Source organism: Urtica dioica, chromosome 4 (genome assembly GCF_054948205.1).
Source record: "Urtica dioica subsp. dioica isolate 48M chromosome 4, U.dioica_male_clone48M_v1_H2, whole genome shotgun sequence".
In the NCBI taxonomy this organism is placed as follows: domain Eukaryota; kingdom Viridiplantae; phylum Streptophyta; class Magnoliopsida; order Rosales; family Urticaceae; genus Urtica; species Urtica dioica.
The window spans coordinates 40,920,163-40,943,724 of NC_142759.1; the positions used below are offsets into that span (position 1 = coordinate 40,920,163).

The window sequence follows — 23,562 nt, forward strand, 5'->3', positions numbered from 1 at the left end:
TGGATTGGCATTGGCAGCAGCCGTGGTTCGGTCGGCAGAAGCGGCTGTTCCTCCTCCCTTGCCAGACTGTGGTCTGTTTGTGGTGGGGCCCGCAACACTGATCATGCGTAACACGAACTCTTTCAGCTCACCCCGTCGGATCAATGCCTCGATCTGCCTTTTAAGACTGTAGCATTCGGAGGTCAAGTGACCGTATTCCTGATGGAACTCGCAATATTTAGATCTATCGCGAGTCGCGGGATCTTTGCTCATTGGAGCCGGGGGAGTGAACTTGTCATGTGCCAAAGCCAGGATCCGCTCTGGCGGCGTGTTCAGCGGCGTGAACGACGAGTAGCCCTTAAAGTTTTCCGCAAGTCGCGGCTTTTGGGGAATCGGAGGTCGACTCTTAGACGTCTGACCTCCTCTGTTTCGTCTTTTACGGGAGTTGCCTTGTTCGTCGCTAGGCTCGTCTCGGCGGTGAGGGCTTTGATTATTGCCCATGCGGCCATCGAGGTAATCTTCGACTCCCATGAAGGTCTTGGCTCGAGTCATTAACTCGGCCATAGTAGAAGGGACACAGCCGACGATGGACTTAAGGAAGTCACTTGTGCGCAAGCCTTCAATGATGGCAGTGATTGCATCTTTGTCGTCAAAGCGGTCGACCTTATTCGATTCTTCAGTGAATCGGGCGAGGTATCGTCTAAGAGACTCGCCATTCTCTTGCCTGATTGACCACAGGTTAAAAATGGGCTTATTATTTTGAAAATATTTGGAATTGGGATTGTAGGACAAAGGCATTTCTTCGACCCGCGTGGCTGGTGCGAGGTCTTGAACGGCGAAACCCTAACCCAACCAGGGGCCGGCCCAAACCAATGGCCAAGCCAAATGCCTTGCCCGACCATTGGCCGAGTCAATGGCTCACTCGGCCAATGGTCAGGTCAATGGCTCACTCGGCCATTGGGCAGTTCACTTGGCCATTGGCCGAGTGAACCCTCCAGCAGTTCACTCGGCCAATGGCCGAGTGAACCCTCCAGCCGCCCAGGCAGTTCACTCGGCCATTGGCCGAGTGAACCTTCCAGCAGTTCACTCGGCCAATGGCCGAATGAGCCTTCCAGCTGCCCAGGCAGTTCACTCGGCCATTGGCCGAGTGAACCTTCCAGCAGTTCACTCGGCCAATGGCCGAGTGAACCTTCCAGCCGCCCAGGCAGTTCACTCAGCCATTGGCCGAGTGAACCTTCCAGCAGTTCACTCGGCCAATGGCCGAGTGAACCTTCCAGCTGCCCATGCAGTTCACTCGGCCAATGGCCGAGTGAACCTCAGCCGGCCCAGGCCCTTCACTCGGCCAATGGCCGAGTGAACCTCACCACCATGTTCACTCGGCCATTGGCCGACCCAACCATTGAAGGGGTCAAATGGCCGACTCAAGCATGCTCACTCGGCCAAGGGGTCTTCAAACCACCTCTTGGCCGCCTATAAATACATGGGTCCCTCCCTTGACCCAGGTAATCCAATTTTGAGTCCCGAAACGCTGCCGAACTCATACTTCGCTCGTTTCGCTCATCTTTGGCCTCTCACCACCTCTAAAACCTCTATACTCCACCTCAATCCCACTAATGTTGAGCGTCGGAGAGGTAAACAGAGGCACCCCCTCTGTTTCCCCTTTGTAGCTCACGGTTCTCTCATCTCTTTCAGGTATGCCGGTGAGCTCAAGGGACATTCACAGCTAAGGGACGACTCGGGATACCGAGTCCGACACGCTCGAGTCCAGGCGAGACCACTTGGTCCGGCCTTGGGTCTAACCGCCTGTGGCTCCTAAATCGTTGTCCGAAAAACAGCGACAATAGGGACTTTTGACTCTTTTTTGACAAAAATACTCCTGAAATTAATTAAACCTCTTTTATTTATGTTTTTTCTTTATCTTAATTAAATCACTTTGTGTGCTTTAAGTTGTTATTTGATTGATTATTTAAGATGGTTTCCTATTATTTAAGACGGTTTAAGATAATTGAAAATGACTTCGAATAGTGTAAGTGTTGGAATTGATCTAGGGTTAAGAAAATATTTAACGCTTCTAGCAAGCGGCGGAAAATAAAAATTTCCTTTAAACAAGTAAAATGATTTTTACTAACATAGACAAAGAGCAAGCACATGTTATTATTAAAACTATCTAAGAGTGATTACACGTTTACTTACATTTATGAAGCTTGATCGTTGAGAAGCTTGTGGAGGTTGAATTGCTCGTCTCCCCACGCAGTTCGTCTTTCTTCTTTCTTCAGGAACTCGAGTAACCACTCGAGGTAAGAAGGAATAAGTGTGTGGGCACTTTTAAACACGACGACTCAAGAACAAGTCTTAGAGTCGAAGAGCTAAAACAAACGCTAGGTCAAATGTGGACCTAGGTGCCAAAACAAAAACGAAAGGAGTTAGAGAGAGAGAGAGAGAGAGAGAGAGAGAGAGAGAGAGAGAGAGAGAGAGAGAGAGAAAGAGAGGGGCGGCCAAGGATTCTAGAGAGAGAAGCTCTCAATCTCTAAAAAAAATTGGATGAGAAACAATGAGAATGATGGCTCTATTTATAGGAGAATGATTACCTTCAAAATGTAGTTTCCTTTTCTCTATAGAATATCACATATTCATGAGCAAATATTTGCCCTCCCTTCCTTATGTCACACGGCCAAGAGTCTTCTAGAAGGCCTTGGATTTGTTTCATCTTTTGCTTCCTCCCTTACCTTGGCCGCCCACTTCCTTTCCTCATAGAGGAAATTTGTTTCCTCTTTTTCTTTTGACAAGTATCTTCATACATCAATGCACAAAATTAGTCTCTCTTTCCTTGGGTTTGGACGTGCAACACCTTCTAGAAGGGGCTTCTAGATTTTTCTTCATTTGTTCGTGACAACATAAGAAAAACTCATTAAGAATTTTCAAGTAAAATTCCATGAAATGAAATTAATCCTCAAGGTCCAAATAACTTATTATAGCCGAGTGATACATTTCATTTGTCCTCATATGACAATGTCAAAAAAACTTATTTATTGACATTCATTTCATCCTATGTCCAAAAAGACAAAATACCCTTTAGACAATTTTCGTAAAACTTGTCTAGTTCTTGTTTTGACTTAGCTTCTAGTTTTACTAATCCTACTCGAAATGACTTGTGACAGCGACCTCATGGATCCAAATGAACAAAGCTTGAGCTAACATACTTGGACTCTATTGTCGATCGTTTTCGGAAAACCCGAGATGCCGAGGAGACACGCCGTTCAAAGGGTCGATGGTCAGGGCGGAGGTCCTGAAGAGCGGCAAGACTTCCGTCACGAGTCGACTGGCAAGTCCTTGTGCCAAACTTTCAGCTCCTCAAGTCGAGTCATACTCCTCGAGTCGAGCCTCACTCCTCGAGTCAGCCTTGCTCCTCGAGTCGAGTCATAACTCCTCGAGTCGAGATAACTCCTCAAGTTGAGTTACTCTCCTCGAGTCGAGTCATGCGTCCACGAGTCGATTAGCAAATCCTCGTGTCGGCCTTGATTCCTCGAGTAAAGACTTTCATGCTTCATGCGATTTGCATGACATCCCGAATCCCGAAGGCCCAACGGGCCGTGTCCTCAAGGATCTCTAAAGGCCCAAAAAAGATCCACGAGGTGAGCCATATGCCTCTCGAAAAAGGAACACGCCCGCTCCTTAAAAAAGGACGCGCACGAACAAATTGCACGCCATGAAAGGAAGGCGCGCGCCGCGCCAAGGGGCTGAGCGCCGCGCTAAGAGGGCTGCGCGCCGCGCCAGGAGGTCAGCGCGCGCGCGCCGTCCGGAAAGTACGCCCCGCGCGCCACACACCCCGCGCTGCGCAAGCCTCTGCGCGCCGCGACGGGGGTCTTGCGCGCCGCACACCCCGCGCCGCGCTGGGGGTCTTGCGCGCCGCGCCCCCTACGTCGCACCTCCTTTCGAGGAGAGCGCGCTCCTCCTTGAAGGGAGCACGCCCCCCCAGTCCCACATGGACGATAAACACACCTCTTAAGGCCCTCAAACAACTATAAATACCCCCTCTCATTGAGGGGGAAGCAACCTAATTCATTCCTATCAATACGCTCGAATTCTCGCTCTCATCTGCTTCTTTTGATGCCATCTCTGGCCTGAAGCGCTTTCTACAAGTCTCTCTCATTCTTAGAGGTTCCGAAGCCCTCTCGGGGACTCCTGGATGTCGCTCCCTTGATCGAACGCCGAGATTAGTGCCAAGGCACGCTCCTAGGGTTTTCTATCGAAAATCCCTTACGCGTCTAACACACTAGACGCGTCCGCGATTTCCGAAGTTCTGAGACGCCGCCGAGGATTCCTCCGTGCTCCGTCTCCTTTGTTGAGAACGCCTTCTCCCCAGGGTCCACGCCTCATTCCGCGTTACATACGCCTTGAACTACGTTCTGACCTGATCCCACGCACGGGTACGTAGGCAGCCTATACACAAAAGGCACGGTCACTCATCGTCCTCACCCATTCTCTCCTCTGAGAGGTGGGTTGATCGGAGAAAACCTAGCTCGAGACTTTCGAGTTCACACATTTGGATCAGGTGCGGCCACTTGGTCCGGCCTTGGGTCGAACCGCCCGAAGCTTTTAATAGTTGTTCATTTTTCGTGCGACAACATTTTGGCGCTAAAAGGAGGGGACTTCCCGACCTGTTCAGCCCGAAATCCCTTCTGTCCATCTTCTTCTTTTCTCTTGAAGACTCGACTTTCTCAGACTCGAGAAAAGATGAGTAGTCAACCACCCATACGTTCTGAGGGCGTTAACAACCCCGATAACGTCACTGGGACCAAAAAAATATTTCTTGCGCTCCCAAGCGCATGGTGACGAAGAGTCGCTCCATGAAGAGAGCTCGAGCCGCTCTCCATCTCCATCTCCAGATAGCAGGGGCGACCGCATCATGGAGTTGGAGGAGAATATCCACCAACTTAAGGCGAAGAACGCAAGGTATCACAGTCGACTTGTTGCAGAGCGACCTACGCATGACGCGGTGATCCCCAACGGGGATCCCGAGAACCTCAATGAGGGAAGTCACGACTACGACCCAGATTACGAGGGTGCTGATGATTCGGAGGATATCGAGACTTCTCTCACAAATGACGGAGAACTCCCCGCTGTGAATGAACCGGTCCTTTGGATCCTTCACCCAAGACGGGGAATGCACCTGCAGCCTCCCAAGAAGGGAGCTTCCGACGTTCGGCCCATGACCGACTTGGTCAAAGGGAGAATGTTGCGGAAAGTCAGGGCACGCGAAGAGCGCGCCGTCTTAGACGAAGCCTGCGTCTCCGTGCGGCAAGCCCCGATCTCAGGGATGACGTAAGAGAGCGACTAAGCTCTCGGCTGAACATCCTCGTAGTAGCCCCAACTAACGGGAACCGCCGCACAGGTCAAGGGTCTAATGAGAAGTGACAGGTGACTCCTCCCGAATAGGGAGTTACTCCGACTACCGGTCTCGATGTGATCACTTTGATCCACAATCTTCGAAATGAAGTACGAGATCTCCGAGAATATGGAGTAGGCGGAAGTGCCTATGGGGTCGTTGAGGAGAATTCCTCGCCTTTCACGGCTCAAATATTGGCCGAGGTATGTACGGGAAATTTCAAACTCCCGAACCTCGCCCCCTATGATGGAAAAGCGGATCCCGCTTACTGTTGTCGGTCGTTTTCGGAAAACCCGAGATGCCAAGAAGACACGCCGTTCAAAGGGCCGATGGTCAGTCCGGAGGTCCTGAAAAGTGGCAAGCCTTCTGTCACGAGTTGACTGGCGAGTCCTCGTACCAAACTCTCACGCTCCTCGAGTCGAGCCTTGAGTTGTTCTCCTCGAGTCGAGCCTCGAGTCGTTCCTCGAGTCGAGCCTCGAGTCGTTCTCCTCGAGTCGTTCCTCGGGTCGAGCCTCGAGTCGTTCCTTAAGTCGAGCCTCGAGCCGTTCCTCGAGTCGAGCCTCGAGTCGTTCCTCGATTCGAGCCTCGAGTCGTTCCTCGAGTCAAGCCTCGAGTCGTTCTCCTCGAGTCATTCCTCGGGTCGAGCCTCGAGTCGTTCCTTAAGTCGAGCCTCGAGCCAAGCCACTAGTCACTCTCGTCGAGTTGAGCCTTGCTCCTCGAGTCGAGCCACTCTCGTCAAATAGAAGCCTTCATATTTTGCGTGACAAGAGTGGTATCCGAAGACCCCTAAAGGCCCACAAGAGCCCGACGAGACGGGCCGTGCACCGCGCGCACAGCACGTCGCGCCGGCCGGCCACACAGCAAGCCGCGCGCCGCGCCGGGCAGGCCGCGCGTTGTGCGCCGCGCTTTGTGCGCCGCGCGCGCTGTGCGCCTCCACTTGACGGCACGCGCGCTCCTAGTCCCACATGGAAGAAAAAGGGACCTTCTAAGGCCCTCAAACACCTATAAATACCCCCTCTCATTGAGGGGAAAGCGATCCCATTCATTCTCAAGGAATTTGAGACTTCTCTCTGCTTCTCTGGATGCCATCCTTGGCCTGAAGCAGATTCTCCTCGATTTCTCGTTCTCAGAGGTTCCGAAGCACTCACGGGGACTTCCCGGACGTTGCTCCCTCTGACCGAACGCCCCCCGGTGCTCAAGCACGCCCCTAGGGTTCTCGACTAGAGTCCCCCTGCGCGTCTAACACGCCAGACGCACACGCAATCTCCGAAGTTCTGAGACGCCGCCGAGGACTCCTCCGCGCCTCGCCTCCTTCGTCGAGTACGCTTCTCCACCAAGGCTCCGCGCCTCACACTGCGTTACATACGCTTGAACTACGTTCTGACCTAATCCCACACAAGGGTACGTAGGCAGCCGACACACAAGGCACGGTCAGTCCCCCTACCTCTCCCGAGAGGCGGGTTGATCGGAGAAAACCTAGCTCGAGACTTTCGAGTTCACACTCTTGGCCCGGGTGCGATCACTTGGTCCGCCCTTGGATCGAACCGCCCGAGGTTTTCAATAGTTGTTCATTTTCGTGCGACAACATTTTGGCACTAGAAGGAGGGGTGACTTCCCGACCTGTTCAGCCTGAAATCCCTTCTGTTCATCTTCTTCTTTTCTTCTACAAACTCAACTTTCTCGAACTTGAGAAAAGATGAGTAGTCAGCCACCCATACGCTCTGAGGGCGTTAACAACCCCGATAACGTCACTGGGACCAAAGAATATTTCTTGCGCTCTCACATGCATGGTGACGAAGAGTCGCTCAACGAAGAGAGCTCGACCCGATCACCATCTCCATCTCCAGATAGCAGGGATGACCGCATCATGGAGTTGGAGGAGAATATCCGCCAACCAAAGGCGAAGAACGCGAGGTACCACAGCCGACTGGCTGCGAAGCAACCCGCGCATGACACAATGACCCCCAACGGGGATCCTGAGAACCTCAACGAGGAAAGCCGTGACCGCGACCCTGATTACGAGGGTGCTGGCGATTCGGAGGATATCGAGACTTCTCTCACGAAGGACGGGGAACACCCCGCTGTGTTTGAAGCCGGTCCTTCGAATCCCCTACCCCGGACAGGCGACGCGCCGGCTGCTTCTCAAGAGGGAAATTCCTGACGTTCGGCCCTCGACCGACTAGGTCAAAGGGAGAATGTTACGGAGAGTCAGGGCACGCGGAGAGCGCGCCGTCGCAGACGAAGCCTGCGCCTCTGTACGACCAGCCCTGATCTTAGGGATCACCTCACCGCCCAACGCATCGAGCGTGGCGATGACTTAAGAGAGCGATTAAGCTCTCGGCCAAACATCCCCGTAGCTGCCCCAACTAACGGGAACCGCCGCACGGGTCAAGGGTCAAATGAAAGGCGGCAGGTAACTCCTCCCGAACAGGGAGTTACTCCGACTACCGGTCTCGATGTGATCACTATGATCCACGATCTTCGAAATGAAGTACGAGATCTCCGAGAACACGGAATAGGCGGAAGTGCCTATGGGGTCGTCGAGGAGAATCCATCGCCTTTCACGGCTCAGATATTGGCCGAGGTATGTACGGGAAATTTCAAACTCCCAAACCTCTCTCCCTATGATGGGAAAGCGGATCCCGCTTACCATATCCAGCACTATGAAACCTGGATGACGATGCAGGGTGTCTCTCCTGGTGCTTTGTGCCAAGCTTTTAGTCTTACCCTCGCCGGACTCGGCTTCGAGTGGTTCAAGAACTTAAGGCCAGGAAGCATCCACTCGTTCAAAGACCTGAAGGACATGTTCCTCGCACGCTTCGCTACATCTATGGTCCAAAAGAAGAGAAAACTAAGTAAATGAACAATGTAGAGACATATTCTTAAAATTAATCTGATTAAGACCTTAAGTATAAAATTAGGTACAAATTATTAATAATTGAGCCGATAATATTCTTATAGGCGAGAATCAGGTAGAATTGGAAGATTCTTGAGAAGCTAAGCTAAGGAAATGATTTTGACTTGTAGTTGCAGGTCTGCTACTCGATCCTTCTTCTTCTTCGTCGTCTCTGTAATCTGAATCTAATCTGATCTCAATTTTCCGTACATCTCACAAATAATGAAAAAAGATAATTACTCGATCTTCTTTCTCTCAGCTTTTGGTCGAATCGGACTTATGTTTTCTTCTTTTATCTCTTCCGCTTAGTTACTGTGTGGTTTGTGGTGTCATCTACCATGGCAAATTATTATTATTATTATTTTTCTCTGTTTTGGTCTCCAAGCTTTTGGTATATATATTCGATCTTTATTCCTTTTTGTCTCTGATGTCTTTCAATTTCAATTCATGCCTATGAATCCTGATCGATCACGAGCTGAGAAATGCTATAAAAATTCCCTGTGGTCTCCCGCTAGTGACTCGGTTTGGTGATAGAGGGACGAGGGACATTAATGAATGATGATGTTTGGGAATGAGTGTGTATAGGGAGAGGCGTCCATGTCAATCTTCTGCGGGGTTCCAATCATCGAGTGCGTGTACTGCATCGGATGCGCTCGGTGGGTGTGGCTCAAGTGCCTGTACACGGCGGGGTACGAGAGCCGGAACTGGGGCCTAGCCACGGCGGAGGAGTTCGAGGCGGTGCCGCGGGTGTGCCGCCACATCCTGGCGGTGTACGAGGCCGACCTGGGGAGCCCCCTGTGGGCCCCGCCGGGGGGGTATGGCATCGACCCAGGCGCCCTTGTCCTGCGCAAGGACTACGATCAGACGCGCGGCAGCGTCCCCCCCTACACCGTCTACCTCGACCGCCCCAACGCCGACATCGTCGTCGCCATCCGCGGCCTCAACCTCGCCAAAGAGTGCGATTACGCCGTCCTCCTCGACAACAAGCTCGGCCAAACCAACTTCGACGGGGGGTATCTCTCACTCAATTACTATATTTACTTTGTGTTGTTTCGAATGTCGAGGGAATATGCGGGGGGAAATGTAATCCATCCAAATTTGTACAGGTGGGCCCACGTTTGCGTCTCCTGCACAACATAAAATTCTGATTTTCTTTTTACTTTCTATTTTTTATTTTCTTTCAAGTTTTCACTCCGAGTTCCAAACTAGAGAGATTTAGTTGTATGTTCTTAAAGTGTTTAAATTATCAATACCTCAGTAGACTTAAGCAGTAGAGCTGAAGTAGTAGAGATAGTAGAACGGTATCTTCTTGTATTGAACTTTTCAGGAAGGAATTTATCTAAATTTCTCAAGATGAGAACCAGTAGAGGATGGGATTGAACATTTAGATTGGAGTATTAGGAGTTCTGCGAGTCTCTGGGACTATAATCGCAATTCTGATTACCAAAAGTGTTAACAGGTACGTCCACAATGGGCTTCTCAAGGCGGCGGAGTGGCTTTTCGAGGCTGAGTCGGAGGTGCTGAGAGAGTTGGCCGAGAGAAACCCGACGTACTCTCTGACTTTCGCGGGGCATTCGTTGGGGGCGGGTGTGGCGGCACTGCTCGCCATGGTGGTGATCCGGAGTCAGACCATCGAAAGGAAAAGGATCAGGTGCTACGCCATCGCTCCCGCTCGGTGCGTGTCTTTGAATCTGGCCGTCCGATACGCGGACGTCATCAACTCCGTGGTGTTGCAGGTATTATGATCCTTGTTTTTTCGATTGCCGTTCGTGATGTGGTTTGTGTGTTGCTCTAATGATTTCGGGATGATGAGGCAGGACGATTTCTTACCCAGGACAACTACAGCTCTGGAAGATGTGTACAGGTGCCTTATCTGGTAAAACATAGTATGTCTTAGTCACCTTTTTCTTGCGTTTCGTATGCCTAGAAGACACTGATTCATGAAAAAAGGATTGTGAAGAATTTTCGACATGCTGAGACTTCCAGACGTCTAGTCATGTTTTTATCAGACGATCGTAAACATTGAAAATGGAAAAAAGACTTGACAAATGGATGACGAATTTTACCTTTTTGACCATGTATACGTCGTACTAATTTTTTTGTCTCCAATTCAGCGAATTCTTGAAAGGATGTTTGCGAAATACAAACTGAGCTGAGTTTTCCTTTTTAAATAATTTGTGGAGCAGTTTGCCGTGTTTACTTTGCGTAACGTGCTTGAAGGATACATGCACATTGGACGAAAAGAGGCTCAAAGATCCGCGGAGACTCTACGCGCCCGGTCGTCTCTATCACATCGTTGAACGTAAACCCTTCAGGTAATAAGCTTTCTTCATACTAACTTACACTCTTTTCTTCCTCTCCATGTTTTACGCACTCAATTGTCTCTACAAAAAAGCAGTGTTGGCGGCTTTCGTCTCTCTTGAGAGCATATAGTGAATCATGTACACAGTACAGACCAACTTCGGTTGAAAGGAAACAAAACTAAAAGGGTATAGGATTAGTCCTAGCTTCAATGATACTTATGTACAGTGTTTTTGGCAATAGAGAGCTCTTGCAAAATCACTACATAAGTTCATTTGATGTGTCCTTGAATCATTGATGAGAAATAGATAAGCAAATGGTAGGTCCTTGCAGGTTTGGAAGGTTTCCACCGGTGGTGAAGACAGCTGTACCGGTCGACGCTCGATTTGAACACATTGTCCTTTCTTGCAATGCAGCTTCCGACCACGCCATCGTTTGGATAGAGAGGGAATCCCAGAGGGCATTCGATGTAAGAAATAAACTTCTTTGCCATGTTAAATCAATTGAAATAAAAACAACCAATCTTGGTATTGTTTTTGTGCAATCCCAGTTACTTGTTGTGAAAGATCGCATCATGGAGATACCAGCGAAGCAGAAGATGGAGCGACAAGAGTCTTTGGTCAGAGAGCATGAAGAAGAGTACAAAGCGGCTCTTCAGAAGGCCATAGAGTTGGGCATCCCTCATGCCACGGTCTCTTATGGGACGTTCAACGATTCCGAGGAAGGAGAGCATTCCGGGAGATCGGGCGGGGAGATCTCGTTATTGTCCTTCAAGAAGTGGAAAGAGAGTTGGGACAAATTCACCGACCGTCTCTTTGACGTCAACGAGTCTGGTAACGTTGTGTTCAAGATGACTTAGAGATCATCAAACCTCAAAAAAGTCAATTCTTTGGTTCAGACAAAGAATGGAACATTCTGCTCCGCACAAATGGAGTATTTTTTGGGAGTTTTCCACGACTGAACAGCTCTATAATAGATTGCACATCTGATATATATATTTTTTTTACCCCAGAAGCCAAGCCAAACAGACCAAGTCTGCTAAACCATATTTCTCGTCTGCTTCCAATTGTTACTGGAAGAACCAGTTGATTCACGAAGGCGCTTATTGGAATAGATGCCACGTCATTAAATATACTAGCAGTAGCAAGCCAAGGATTTTGTTCTATATATATATATATATATATATATATATATATATTAAAAAATAAAATACAGTTGCATTTACCACATTATAGTTATTGAATGCAGCAAAATGAATCAACTGATACAATATGTGCTAACCTGCTATCTAATCTAAGGTCCAAGTTATGTATCGTCAACACATTCATGGCAGCCATAAAATGGCCAGCCATGTACTCAGTAAAAGGCCCTCAAAACTAGTGTACATCTCTACAAAATACATCACTATTCATCATCCATCTCCAGCAGAATAACCCCATCTTTCTTTTTGGAGCAAAAATATATTTAATATTGCAGTGTATCACTCAGTTACTAATGCTCTGATCGCTTCCCCTGCAGAAAAAGTAACTGTCCGGTTAAAAAGGTCACGATGATAAAACAGGGTGCTCGTCAATCAATTGTTATTTGGGTCCATTAGGTAAATAACTATATTTACAGTTTGATATTACCAGTTTCGTAAATCTTAGGTAAATAGCAACGTCCATGTATTTACATGTGTAAATTAATGTTAATACCCCCTTTCTCTTATTTCAATGAAATGGTAAACCTGACATGCCACGTCATCATTATGGCTATTTACCTAAGATTTACGAAACGTTGGCTATATAACAATTTCAAACGTTTTAATTGACTAGTTACCTAATAAATTGTGGCTATTTTCATGCTGATTCAGCGAGAAAAGGGATGGTATCATTTACCATGCATTCTCTTAACAAACTCTTCGAATTCCATGAGGTTGCATCTTTCCATGAGATGTGGGCCGAGCCTAAGGTACGTGAAAGATGAAAAATGCCTTCCATCCGGATTGGTCGCCGGCTTGGCTTCGTCCAAGATCTTGTCATAACCTCCTCGATCATGACAAGGAAGGGCATTCTCGTTCGCGACGGGAACCCCAACGTCCCAAGCAGAATTTAGCATCTGAAACAAAGTATGTTCATCATCAAACTATGCTACATATAATTCACTGCGGAACGAATTAATTGATTGAGTGCACAACGATTATGCAACATGAAATTCGAGATGCGCTTTTCGAAAAGGGTTTGGGGCTCACAGAGTGTTCATGAGTTTGTCCGGTCCGGTGGACCAGACCATTTCCAATAGTTAGGAAAATCTAAGACCAAACTACACAAAACAAGGAAAAGAAACGATACCAAACCGTTTTTGATTTGCTCGAGATTGCACATTATTTTTTTTAGGGTCAAACGGTTATATAGCCAAATAGAATTTAAACTTTTGCAAAATAGCAAAAGTCATAGTTTGAATTGGCTACTTCATATCATTTTTCCTTTTTTTTATATAACTTTAGAATTCCACGAATCTAGCTAGATAAAACTTCTAAAAACACCGGTTATCTAAAGAGTTCATTAGGAAAATAAATAACTTAAACGTTTGACGTTGCTAAATAGCCAACATTTAGTAAATTTTAGGTAAATAACCACTTTCAGATGTAAATCTCAAGTAAATAGCCACTTTCATATACCAAACATTGACTATTTAGGAATGTCAAACGTTTAAATTGACTATTTTCCTAATTTTTTGTTATCTTAACATATAAACATGCAAACAATATATAAAAAAAAGTTCAACTTGAATAAAAAAAAAAATGGAACTGGTTCAAACCGGTTCCAATTCTTGAAGAATGGAACAGACCATTTGAGAACAGTTTGGAAAATCGGACCAGACCATCAGAAACCAGCTTGACAAATCGGACCAGACCATTTGAAAAATCAGACCGGACCAATTTTCGATATTTTTTGCACAACCCTAGACTTCTGTATAGTATTTAGAATGGGAATTCTTTAAAGAGTGTTTCAGTGCAATACTAAAGAGGAAGAAACTCTCAAAGCGATTTAAAGGTTGTAAATTCTCGGAAACTTACTTGCCAAACTAACCCCTCGGGATCTGCTAGTCCCTCTTGGAAGTCTTGATGGTTTAGGATGTGCGTTTCAGTGCACGTGAACCTAAGCCCTGCTCCGTGTTTGTTAAGCATCGACATAATTGCAGTATAACCATCGCGATTACACGAATTATAAAACCCAGAAGTCAATTCGGCAGCATGGCTTGCCGTCTTGTACCACCAATGAACACCTGATAGCTGCTCAACAATTAAAATACAGCAAACATGATGGATCAGGAAACTAAACTAATTTCTTCTTAGCACTGCCAAATTAAAAAAAAAAAACCATGATACTTGGTTATGCAGTAACCAAAAGTCACTAGCTGGGCTAGCTTTTGGGATGTTGACGGTACGTATTTACAATGAAACAAAAATATATGTATGATTAACCTGAGGCATGGAAAGTAGGAAATTCCAGAGCAAGTATTCTGGTTGAAGTAGGTTTGTCTAACCAGGGAGGGAAAGAAAAAATATGAGAAAGTAACTGACCTTTGCAGCAATTGAGGTGCCTTCAAAAGCTAACTTTGCCAACGAAAGTATCCGATCACCATGGTCAACTAAAACGCGAGAGTACCAATTAAGAAAGAATCTTCCGTAGTAGCCATCATAATCACCCCCGTCACAAAAGAAACCAGTTTCATGAGGCCTTGAATTATAAGAACCTGCATTATCTGGTCCCCTGGCCCAGAATACGTGTCCTCTTGTTTCTGCTGCTTTCCTCAGACTTCTTAATAAATACTGATCATAACACTGCGGGTATTGGTTAAATGGCGTTACTTATTTGAATTTCACTCAAGGACTAAATGGTAAAACTTCCACGGAATTTACCTGGAACCCACCAATGCCAGGATATCTCCAGCCATGCTTCACAGGACAAGATGGATATCGTAATTCTCCACAAGGTCCTAGTCCAACTTGAATCATGTTAATGATACCCGCTTCAAAGAGCTCGTTGAATTCAATCCGGAAACTTCTCATGTAGTCAAAGTATACCTAAGTCAGTCTATCATTAATTAGAACAGACTAATTGAAGTCCATAAAGAATTGAACAAAAAGCGAGGAGAAGTACCGAAGATATACAAAGCAAAAGAATTTGAAAGACAAAAATTATTGTATGAATGCATATACATCATAAGTCAAATAAAATGTGACATCGTATCAGAAAAGCATAAATTGCTGTAGAAGAGAAACCAGGATGCAACTGTGCATCAAAGTAGGGTATTTTTGCTCAAGATTCATTTCCTATTGAGTTTATCTTATTGTTGTATATAGGAAATCGCCATAATCTAATTAAAATCATCATAAAAGTCACCAGAACAGCAATAATTAGTGCAGTAATTTTGTTTTTGAGAGGCATTTTTTTAATCCAAAAAACACGACAACCCGACGATAAATCATACAACTTGTCAGAATATTGTAAATAAATATAGAATAAATTAGTAGTAATTAGTTTATTTGCTAAATCAATTAGTTATGCTATATTTAATTATTTATATTTAGCCAGCCAATCCTAATCCTATTTATGACATTTATGGCAAATCTGTAACCCTAGCACTATATATACCAAGTCTGCTAATGAGAAATTCATTCCGCTAAATTATTTTTGCTCTCACAACTAAATCAGCAAGAAGTTCAGTGAATGATGTATAAGACAAGTATAAAGGAATTGCATAAACTCTTTGTCCTCAAGCTTGATACTTATGTAATGGGAAAAAAAGAGCAAACTTGTAATTGTCTTGTTGGTCATTCCTTTCCTGATGCAATATCATACCTCAGAAGCTGTCCGGCCTCTAAGAACTCGTTCCTTATCTATTCCCCACGTAAGACATTCTGGATTCCTTCGCCCCTCTCTATCAGTGAAGAAGATGTCAGGGCTGTTTCGACCAATTTCAGCCACCCAATGTGGCAATGGAATGCATACATCGTCACCAACATTGCCTCCGCATTCATGAAACGACATCATAACCTAAAATCAGAGATACAACCATCGAACCTAAATGAATTTACGTATGAATATACAAGCAATTTATATAGCTAGGGTGGTTGATCATCAGTGCAATATGTTCATCCTTGTTTTAGTTTTACAATGATACAGAGCCTCAAAGATTCATGAAAACATCAGAATACTTGAGAAAGCAAGTTCTGTAGAACTTGCTTTATACATTTATTTTTATTTTTTTGCTTAACAGAACTAGAACAAGAACAAAAACTTAAATAACATATTGACTCACCTGTATCTTGAGCTTAAGCTCACACACCATCTGAAAGAGCCTCTTGTAACCAGTCCAGTTATACTCCTGCGGAGAATGTGCCTCCACTATCCCCCACCAGCAATCAACAGCAACGCCATCAACATTGAAAGACTTCAATATTCTTAATTGCTTGCGAAGCCCATCTGGATCAACCAGCTCACACTTCATATTAAGGACGCCTAACTGCCATCAAAATGAGAAGAGCATACACAATTACTGAAAAAGCACCGTAAAGCAGAGAAGCACAAAATTCATCAATAGATCATGGCAAGACTCGGAAGAGAAACTCTTAACACTTACCGGTAACATCACATACACTGGAACATTTGAGGTGCTGGAAAAATCACGCTCAGGTAACTTTGGAGGCATGTCAACAACCTGCAGAATAAGCATAGAGCAATATACACCATCTTAGACTATTAGTTTGTGTAATTAGTCTGCACGTCAAAGGCTGTATTGCAAATTAACAGTTCATAATTAAGACACAAGCATTGCTGTTTATCATCAAATTCTAGATGCCATACAAGCGATGTAAATTGAAGAAATAATATAGATCAGCATGAATCAAATCCTTTAAACCTATGGGAAGACTAGCTCCACTACCTGCTTGTCGTCAGTGGAGGTCTCAACGAAAGGATGGCTCTGTGCTTGTTCCCCTCCATCTCCCACCATTGTTGGGGTTTGGGATTGAGTACTCGGAGAAATATCATATGGCGAGGAGTCAGGTACATAAACCCCTTTATACTCAGCAGAGTTCTGATACCTAGTAGCGACACCCTTTGAAGGAGCAGGTGGAGTTTGCTGTGGCACAATGTGCAAAGATGATGAAGTAGCCACTGCAGAACTGACACCACCGAGCTTAGAAGTCTGCAAGTAGCAAACAAACAACCCCATTACTTTCAATTATTTTACCTAAAGAAAGAAAACTCTTTTACTGAAAATACATTTCTGAAACAAAAGTCCAGAACAAATACTGCAACCTTAAGCTCCATTCCTGAATGATGGAGTGCTTTTACGGCTAAAAAAGAAATTCTCCCCGGTCCTCAGAAAGGAGTGTCTCAATCGGGTTAGTACCAGTAAGGAGGAAGGAAGGAAAAAAAGGCGTACGGCAAGGCTTTCTCACGCAGATGGTGGCTTGGCGATCAGGAGGAGGAGTCGGCTTTTCATCCTCCGACTGATGGCCTCGACAAAAGGCGACAAAATCAACCCTATCCAAGACAGCCTTTTGGAAATCCAAGAAGGCTTCTCGTCTCCAGAGGAAGGGTCTTCTGAGGAGAGCCACCGTTCATCTAAGAAAGTTCAGAGTGAGGTTTCCTCGGAGTGTCTAGAAGGTATTACTGAAATGCTCGGATCAGGCTCTTCGACGTCCTCGTCGAGTGGCCCTTTTCCCATCGAATCGAACTTAAATCCACAGGTATCACATCATGTTTTCACATCGGTCCTCTTGGATTCTAGTGCATGCAGTGGTATACATGACTCGCGCCAAACCAGTGCTAAGCACGATCAGGGTTCTAGTCAGCGCAAAAACAGTTCAAAGAAGTCACAAAAGTAAAAAAAGAGAATTGAGAAAATTGGATTTCAACATGAGTTATTGATACGGCCTGGGATTCGATCTCGAAACGGGAGCTTTACCAATCTTTCACCGAATTTAGTCTCCCCTCTTTGAGATACTAAACTTTTGGTGATTGATTATTGGCTATTTTTTTTCATTAACTTAAAGTTCTCTTAAATAGACCTAGCTTTACAACCTAATGGGCCAGGCACAAAATCATAACCCTAGTTACATAAGTAAACCTAATTAATTACTCTAAATTTCGAGTTTCTTTTAAAAAAAATTACTCTAAATTCGGAATGGCAAATAGGCAGAATTTAAAAACATAATGGCAAAATATAAAACCCTAATTCCATAATTAACATTACTCCCCTTTTTCCTCTTGAGCTTGTACTGGGATCCCAACTCCTTGACTAGTAGTTCGTTGACGCCTCCTTGACTAGTAGTTCGTTGACACCGTCGTTCCGTTGTGCTGGGATCCCAACTCAAACGAGGAATGCGGCGATCGCGATTCGTCTCTCTCAGAAGTCACCCAGTCGTCGTGGGATTCCACCGGTTCTCTTCTGCCTCTACCGTATTCAAGCTCTCCGGTGGGAGCGCCTCCTCGCTGAGATCCTTGCAGATCTATTGGACGTGAATAACGGTGGAAATCTCCGGACCCAAGTCCGCCGCTGCCTGGCCAGACTCCGGCGCCACTGCGGGCAGGCCAACCTTCGATGCCGCCATGATTTCTTCCTCGGCCTATAATTTCCCCTCGATATGCGCCGCCCATCCCTCTGCCGTCTGCTCTTGAAAAACCTTGACCTCGAAACCCAAATTTAAGGTTATCAATTTGGGTTCGAAAATCCCGCTCTGGATCGTGGTAATGAAGGTTGCCGCTGGCCTGCTTGTTCTGGCCGTCGCCTGCCCTCATGTCACTGCCAATACCAAAGCCCAAATCTCTGGTGTTGAGCCTTACATCGTCAAGGGCGCCTTCGGATTTCACTACGTCCGACTCAACCTGCGAGGTTTCACCTTTGGTCTTCTTTACTTCTCTTTCCGTTGGTGTCTGGTTCGCCATTGCCGTGGTTGTGACCGTGGCAATCCACGCTTCCCACTTCCATTCAAGTGCCTCTTGTCTCTCATTCATTTGCTCCATGAATGATGTGAGTTTTTGCGTGAGTTCTTCCATCCCTTCTCCCATCTCGAGCGGCTCTGATACCAAAATTGTTACAACCCGGGTTTCGATCTCAAAATGTGAGCTATGTCAATCTTTACCAGAACTTAGTCTCCCCTCTTTTGAGAGACTAAACTTTTGGTGATTTATTATTGGCTGCGTTTTTCATTAACTTAAAATCCCTTAAATAGACCTAGGTTTACAATCTAATGAGCCGGATCCAAAATCATAACCCTATTTACATAAGTAAACCTAATTAATTACTCTAAATTTGGAAAATTAAATAAGCAGAATTTAAAAACCTAATTGCAAAATATAAAACCCTAATTCCATAATTGAAAACCCCTAATTTCCTCAACTAATAACTCTAGATACTAAATACGTAACAGTTATGGAAAACAAAACCCTCAGGGAGGAATACGGGTTCTAAATGAGGATTATTTCTTGGAATGTTAGAGGGACGGGTCACCCTGATAAGCGAAGATGTATAAAATTGTTGGTATGTAAAATAACCCAAATATTCTAGTTCTTCCAAGACACCAAAAATCTTAAAATAGATAGGAAATTCGTAGGTAGTGCTTGGAGTTCCAGGTTCAAGGAATGAGCTTCGTTACTGTTAAAGTATTATGAGGTTCCATCTTAAAACCAATTGGCAATAGGATAAGTAACCCATGACCTTTATAGAGCACAAATGATACATCCCCAGTCGATGTAGGACTCCTTGATATACCCCCCTCATGCCTAGGATTGAACAACTGGTGCATGAAGTTTGTAGAAACGGGTGACCCAACATCGAGAATGAGTTTGGCTGTGATAGCATGTTAAAGAATCATGAGATTCCATCTTAAAACCAATTGGCAATAAGAGGAGTAACCCATGACCTTTATAAAGAGCACAAAGGATACATCCCCAATCGATGTGGGACTTTTTGTTTATTTTTTCGAATGTATATTTATATTTTATTGATATCGAGGTTTCGTGCAACGGAATACTGATGTTGCAGAGGATATAATTTAATCCTTCCTAGGGAAAGGCAAAAGGCTGGTATCAAAACTAAGTAGCACCACAAAATCCTCGAATAAAAAAGACTTGATAAAATAATTTAGTAATTCCGCTTCGAAAGTTTCGGGAACGAGCCAGTTGTCGAAATGCCAAGACTAATTGTCACTCTCACAATAACATAAAGGTCATGGGTTACTCCTCCTATTGCCAATTGGTGAAACCCCATGATACTTTAACAGTTACCTTCCATGGGAGCATCGGGTGGTAACGTAATTATTTGTGATTCAAGAAGAGTGTCGGTCTCGGATAGTTTGGTTGGAGATTTTTCAGTGTCAATCAAGATAGATAATGGTGACCTTCCATGGTGGTTTTCTGTGATTTATGGGCCTGGTCATGCAATAGGAAGAGATGAGATTTGGGATGAGTTGACTGGTTTAGGCGAGATATGTGGTCCCCGATGGTGCCTCGGCGGGGACTTCAACGTAATCAGACTTGCAGCGTAGAAAAACAAACCAATGAGAGCCAGACGGAGCATGAGATTCTTCAACGAGATCATCTTCGACCTCTCTTTGTCCAACCCTCCGCTCTCAAATGGAGAGTTTACATGGTCAAACTTTGGGGAAAATCCCACAGGTTCACGTCTCGAAAAATTTCTATTCACAAGCTGGAGGGGTATCTTCTCTTACTGTTTACAAGAGGTTCAATTTAGGGGAGTTTCAGACCACTTTCCTATCATGATCAGTACCGAACCAGCCAAATGGGGGCCGGGCCCGTTCAGACTGGACAACGAGTGGTTGGAACACCCCGATTTTAAGGCTTTGGTTGCTACCTCGTGGCTGGAACCGGTACTGGAAGGATGGTCAGGTCACCGTATCATGGGAAAGCTCCACGATTTAAAAAAGAAAATCAAGGCTTGGGCGGCCAGTGAAAAGGAAAGCTCCATGGTTGGGATCATGGGCCTGCAACGGGTTCACTCTTCGGAGCCCTTGGAAATATATTTTTTCGGTTCAAGAGTTCTTTAAACGGTGCAAGTGGATCGTGAGATATGGTTATAAGGTCAGATTTTGGGAAGACGTATGGTGCGGCGACGAGAGTTTGGAATCTAGCTTCTCCGGTCTGTTCCGTCTCTGCCCTCTTAAACAAGTTCTAATTAGCCAGCTGGTCTCTTCTTTTCAAACAACTAATATCGACTGGAATTTTAACTTTCCAAGGAACCTATACAGAGGTAATAAAAAGAAAAAACTCCGATAGAGAAGCTTCGAAATTTGCTCGGCTAACAAACTCGCTTGAGCCTGTCTCTCTTCGGGATGGGATGGAGGATCGTAGGGCATGCATGGATGATCTGGAAGACTTCTCGATCAAGGCTATGCATGCTGCGCTCGCGTTCCCGGACTCGGTTATTCCAGTTCCTTTCTTTGAAGCAGTTTGGAAGTTCGCCGCTTCGAAGTAAGTCCAAAATTTTGGATGGAGATTGCCTCTAAAAAGAATCAATACGACGGATGTCATTCAAAGACAAAATCCGCATTGGGTTCTCTCCGAGCTGCTGCATCTTTTGTCATAGCGCAACTGAGGATCTTCATCACCTCTTCGTCGATTGTCCAACTGCGTCAGGCCTTTGGTGGTGGCTTTTCAGGAAGTTAGACATTGTCGCTCCGTCGGTAGTGCTTTTAATAGATTTTTTCCTGTTACATGCGACCCCGGGGAAGAATAATCGTTGGAAGGCTATGCAGGTTTTTGGTCTTTGTGGCTACGCAGGAATACATGCTTTTTTGAGAATGAGGCTTGGAGCCTCGAGGGTATTACGGAAGCTCTCAATCTAAATATAGCTCTTTGGCTTTACAACTCTTGTAAGGAGTTTAAAGCTTTCTCCTTGGTGGATCTTCAGAGAGACTAGGTTAGCGCTATATAGTTACGGGTTTAAGGTCTTTTGAAGGACTCTTTTGTAAAATTTGTTCTCTCTATTTTGACCGGCCTCCTGGTTCTTTGTTGATGGTAAGACACGGTTGCTGTGCTTTCACACCCCATTTTTGTAATTAGGCTTTCAGCCTTGTTAATATAAAGATTCTTGTTTAAAAAAAAAACTAAATAGAAAGTTCAAAAATCATAACAAAACAAAGATAACCAAAAAGTGATGTTATGGTTACTTCAAACAAAAGATAAAAAAAGGGGACATTTCTCTGTATCACTCAACATTGTTGATACCAAAGTTCATCAAAAGTCGGGGAGTAAAAAATGACTAAGAAAGTTTCTAAGTAACTACCAACGCATGAACGACGGTTCGTAGAACTGTACTGTTCATAGATATAAATGAACAACATCAGACCATATTCTTACGCAAGAAAAAACCAAACTTTGGTACCTGAGATCTGGAAGGGAAAGTGGTTCCATCTGGAAGAACAACCCAGCCGGCTTCCCGAGCTAGGGCTGAAATCACATCGTTGATATCAGCCCTAACTCTAAGATTATAATTCCCGTGCCTCCGTAAGCCCGCCAGGATTCTCGCGGTTATGGCTCTTCTGTGTCGCTCCCTTAGCTTTGTCCGCTCCTTCTCTTCCATCGGTCTGCACCTACGAGATCCTCCTCCACTTGGCGTACCCGCTTCTTGTATCTGATTATGGAACCGCTGACTGCTGTTTCCACTGCTCGTTGGCATCGCTCCATCAATATCTGTGTGTTTTTCTCTGCTTCTGTTGTCACCGTCTTCTTCTTTAACGCCCATCTCCATGTCCATTTCCATTTCCAATTCTTCATCATCGTCCTCTTCGGATGCTCTGATTAGCTTTCGTATATCCGTTTCCATATCAACCTTCCTTTCTTCTCTAAATCCCAGTTACCTTCAGCAGATTAATTCTTGTCATCCTCAATTCACCAACTACTTTCTGACTAGCACTTTTGGCCTTCCTATTGAGCTACATAATGTGATGATGTGTGTGGCTATATTACCTGGTAAATGATTCTAGTTCAACTCAGCAAAGAAGAAAAAGAGCTCTGTTGGTTCATAATTCTACATTCAGGAACTCCTCAAATAATTGATAGCATCACATAATTAAGCTTCCAAGTTTCTCTCAACAGTAAATAAACAAAATGGTCGAAACAGTCTCAAAGACCAAAGATTTAAGCTTTTTTATTTTTTTATTTTACTGAAAAACTATCAATCTCAGGCAACATTAGCCTTCACATTAACGATATAAATGAATAATAACTTTCTCATAAACTTTCTAGCTGGGTCTCCCTTTATAACAATCAGATGTCTACAAAGCCAAATACTTTTACCTTCGAATACTGCCGCTACAGAGATCGTCGCGAGATCCCGAGCTACCACAGATCTCGCCAAGAGCCTATCAGATCAATCCAGGATACGGCGCGGGGAGATTATCCGGCGACCGAATTACGACAGCTCGGCAGATCAGGATGACAAAACGAGGCGCTGAGGAAGTCGGGAGTCGCCGTCGCCGGCGACGGCGAGTCCGATCGGAAGTGGGTGAAGCGTGCGAACGAATTAGGGCCAGGGTTTTCACGCGTGCGATTTTGGGTGTTTGGCACGGATGAGGCGTGCGGGTATAAGCGCCAAGCGAGTGAGCCAAAACGCGGAAGCGTGAATTTGGGGCGTCGCACGTGCACGAGATTTCTGTGGTTGCTTTTATTCATTTTGGAACATAAATCACGTGATCTTGCTGGCTTTATTTTTTAGAAAATGATAATGAATCAAGTAAATATCTTAACTGAGTGGTTCTTATTCTAATAATTTTTTTTTTGGCCTTCTGAACTATTACGAGAATATAGTACCTGTAATGTCAAATCGATCCTCTTATCCCTCAGTATCATACTTTGTAATCCCAAATTTTAAACCTCAAACTTCAATTAACTCCCCACGTTTTGGTCACGTACTAGGCGTATTACGTTATTACCCTTATATTTTATTATTCTATTATATACTAAATAAGAATTAATGACACTTTTGC

General features: G+C 45.1%; 2 protein-coding genes across 8 annotated transcripts; one reads left to right on the top strand and one right to left on the bottom strand.

Moving 5' to 3' along the window:
• The first annotated feature begins 8,307 nt into the window (after nucleotides 1-8,307).
• On the top strand, nucleotides 8,308-11,734 carry LOC149401552 (alpha/beta-Hydrolases superfamily protein). Of its 4 annotated transcripts, none has more exons than XM_089610819.1 (7): nucleotides 8,308-8,398; nucleotides 8,847-9,367; nucleotides 9,721-9,997; nucleotides 10,079-10,137; nucleotides 10,448-10,576; nucleotides 10,896-11,031; nucleotides 11,113-11,734. In XM_089610819.1, the coding sequence occupies exons 2-7, from the start codon at nucleotides 8,859-8,861 to the stop codon at nucleotides 11,419-11,421; spliced, it is 1,419 nt and encodes a 472-aa protein (XP_089466945.1). In that variant the 5' UTR covers nucleotides 8,308-8,398; nucleotides 8,847-8,858; the 3' UTR covers nucleotides 11,422-11,734. The 4 variants fall into 4 exon arrangements, with proteins under 4 accessions (XP_089466945.1, XP_089466947.1, XP_089466949.1 ...); XM_089610821.1 differs by having other exon boundaries at nucleotides 10,079-10,125; XM_089610823.1 differs by having other exon boundaries at nucleotides 8,847-9,274.
• Nucleotides 11,735-11,749: 15 nt separating this feature from the next.
• LOC149401553 (beta-amylase 7-like) lies at nucleotides 11,750-23,215 on the bottom strand. 4 transcript variants are annotated; one of them, XM_089610816.1, is made up of 11 exons: nucleotides 22,874-23,215; nucleotides 21,960-22,434; nucleotides 16,494-16,757; nucleotides 16,191-16,268; nucleotides 15,870-16,073; nucleotides 15,410-15,604; nucleotides 14,467-14,631; nucleotides 14,128-14,388; nucleotides 13,621-13,836; nucleotides 12,440-12,659; nucleotides 11,750-12,074 (listed from the first exon to the last, which is right to left on the bottom strand). In XM_089610816.1, exons 2-11 carry the CDS (start codon nucleotides 22,398-22,400, stop codon nucleotides 12,043-12,045), a joined length of 2,076 nt encoding a protein of 691 aa, XP_089466942.1. In that variant the 5' UTR covers nucleotides 22,401-22,434; nucleotides 22,874-23,215; the 3' UTR covers nucleotides 11,750-12,042. The 4 variants fall into 4 exon arrangements, with proteins under 4 accessions (XP_089466942.1, XP_089466941.1, XP_089466943.1 ...); XM_089610815.1 differs by having other exon boundaries at nucleotides 21,960-22,543; XM_089610817.1 differs by lacking the exon at nucleotides 22,874-23,215 and adding an exon at nucleotides 22,544-22,562.
• Between the last annotated feature and the right edge of the window lie 347 nt (nucleotides 23,216-23,562).

What these genes read in the sequence shown, in the direction of transcription:
- LOC149401552 (XM_089610819.1), top strand. Translation starts at nt 8,859, where the DNA reads ATGTCAATCTTCTGCGGGGTTCCAATCATCGAGTGCGTGTACTGCATC. An exon ending in GTGTACAGGTGCCTTATCTG is followed by an intron (nt 10,138 to 10,447) that starts GTAAAACATAGT and finishes TTTGTGGAGCAG; the next exon opens with TTTGCCGTGTTTACTTTGCG. An exon ending in GTTGAACGTAAACCCTTCAG is followed by an intron (nt 10,577 to 10,895) that starts GTAATAAGCTTT and finishes AGGTCCTTGCAG; the next exon opens with GTTTGGAAGGTTTCCACCGG.
- LOC149401553 (XM_089610816.1), bottom strand. Translation starts at nt 22,400, where the DNA reads ATGGAAACGGATATACGAAAGCTAATCAGAGCATCCGAAGAGGACGAT. An exon ending in CCTCCACTGACGACAAGCAG is followed by an intron (nt 16,269 to 16,493) that starts GTAGTGGAGCTA and finishes CTTATTCTGCAG; the next exon opens with GTTGTTGACATGCCTCCAAA. An exon ending in CTGGCATTGGTGGGTTCCAG is followed by an intron (nt 14,389 to 14,466) that starts GTAAATTCCGTG and finishes CAATACCCGCAG; the next exon opens with TGTTATGATCAGTATTTATT.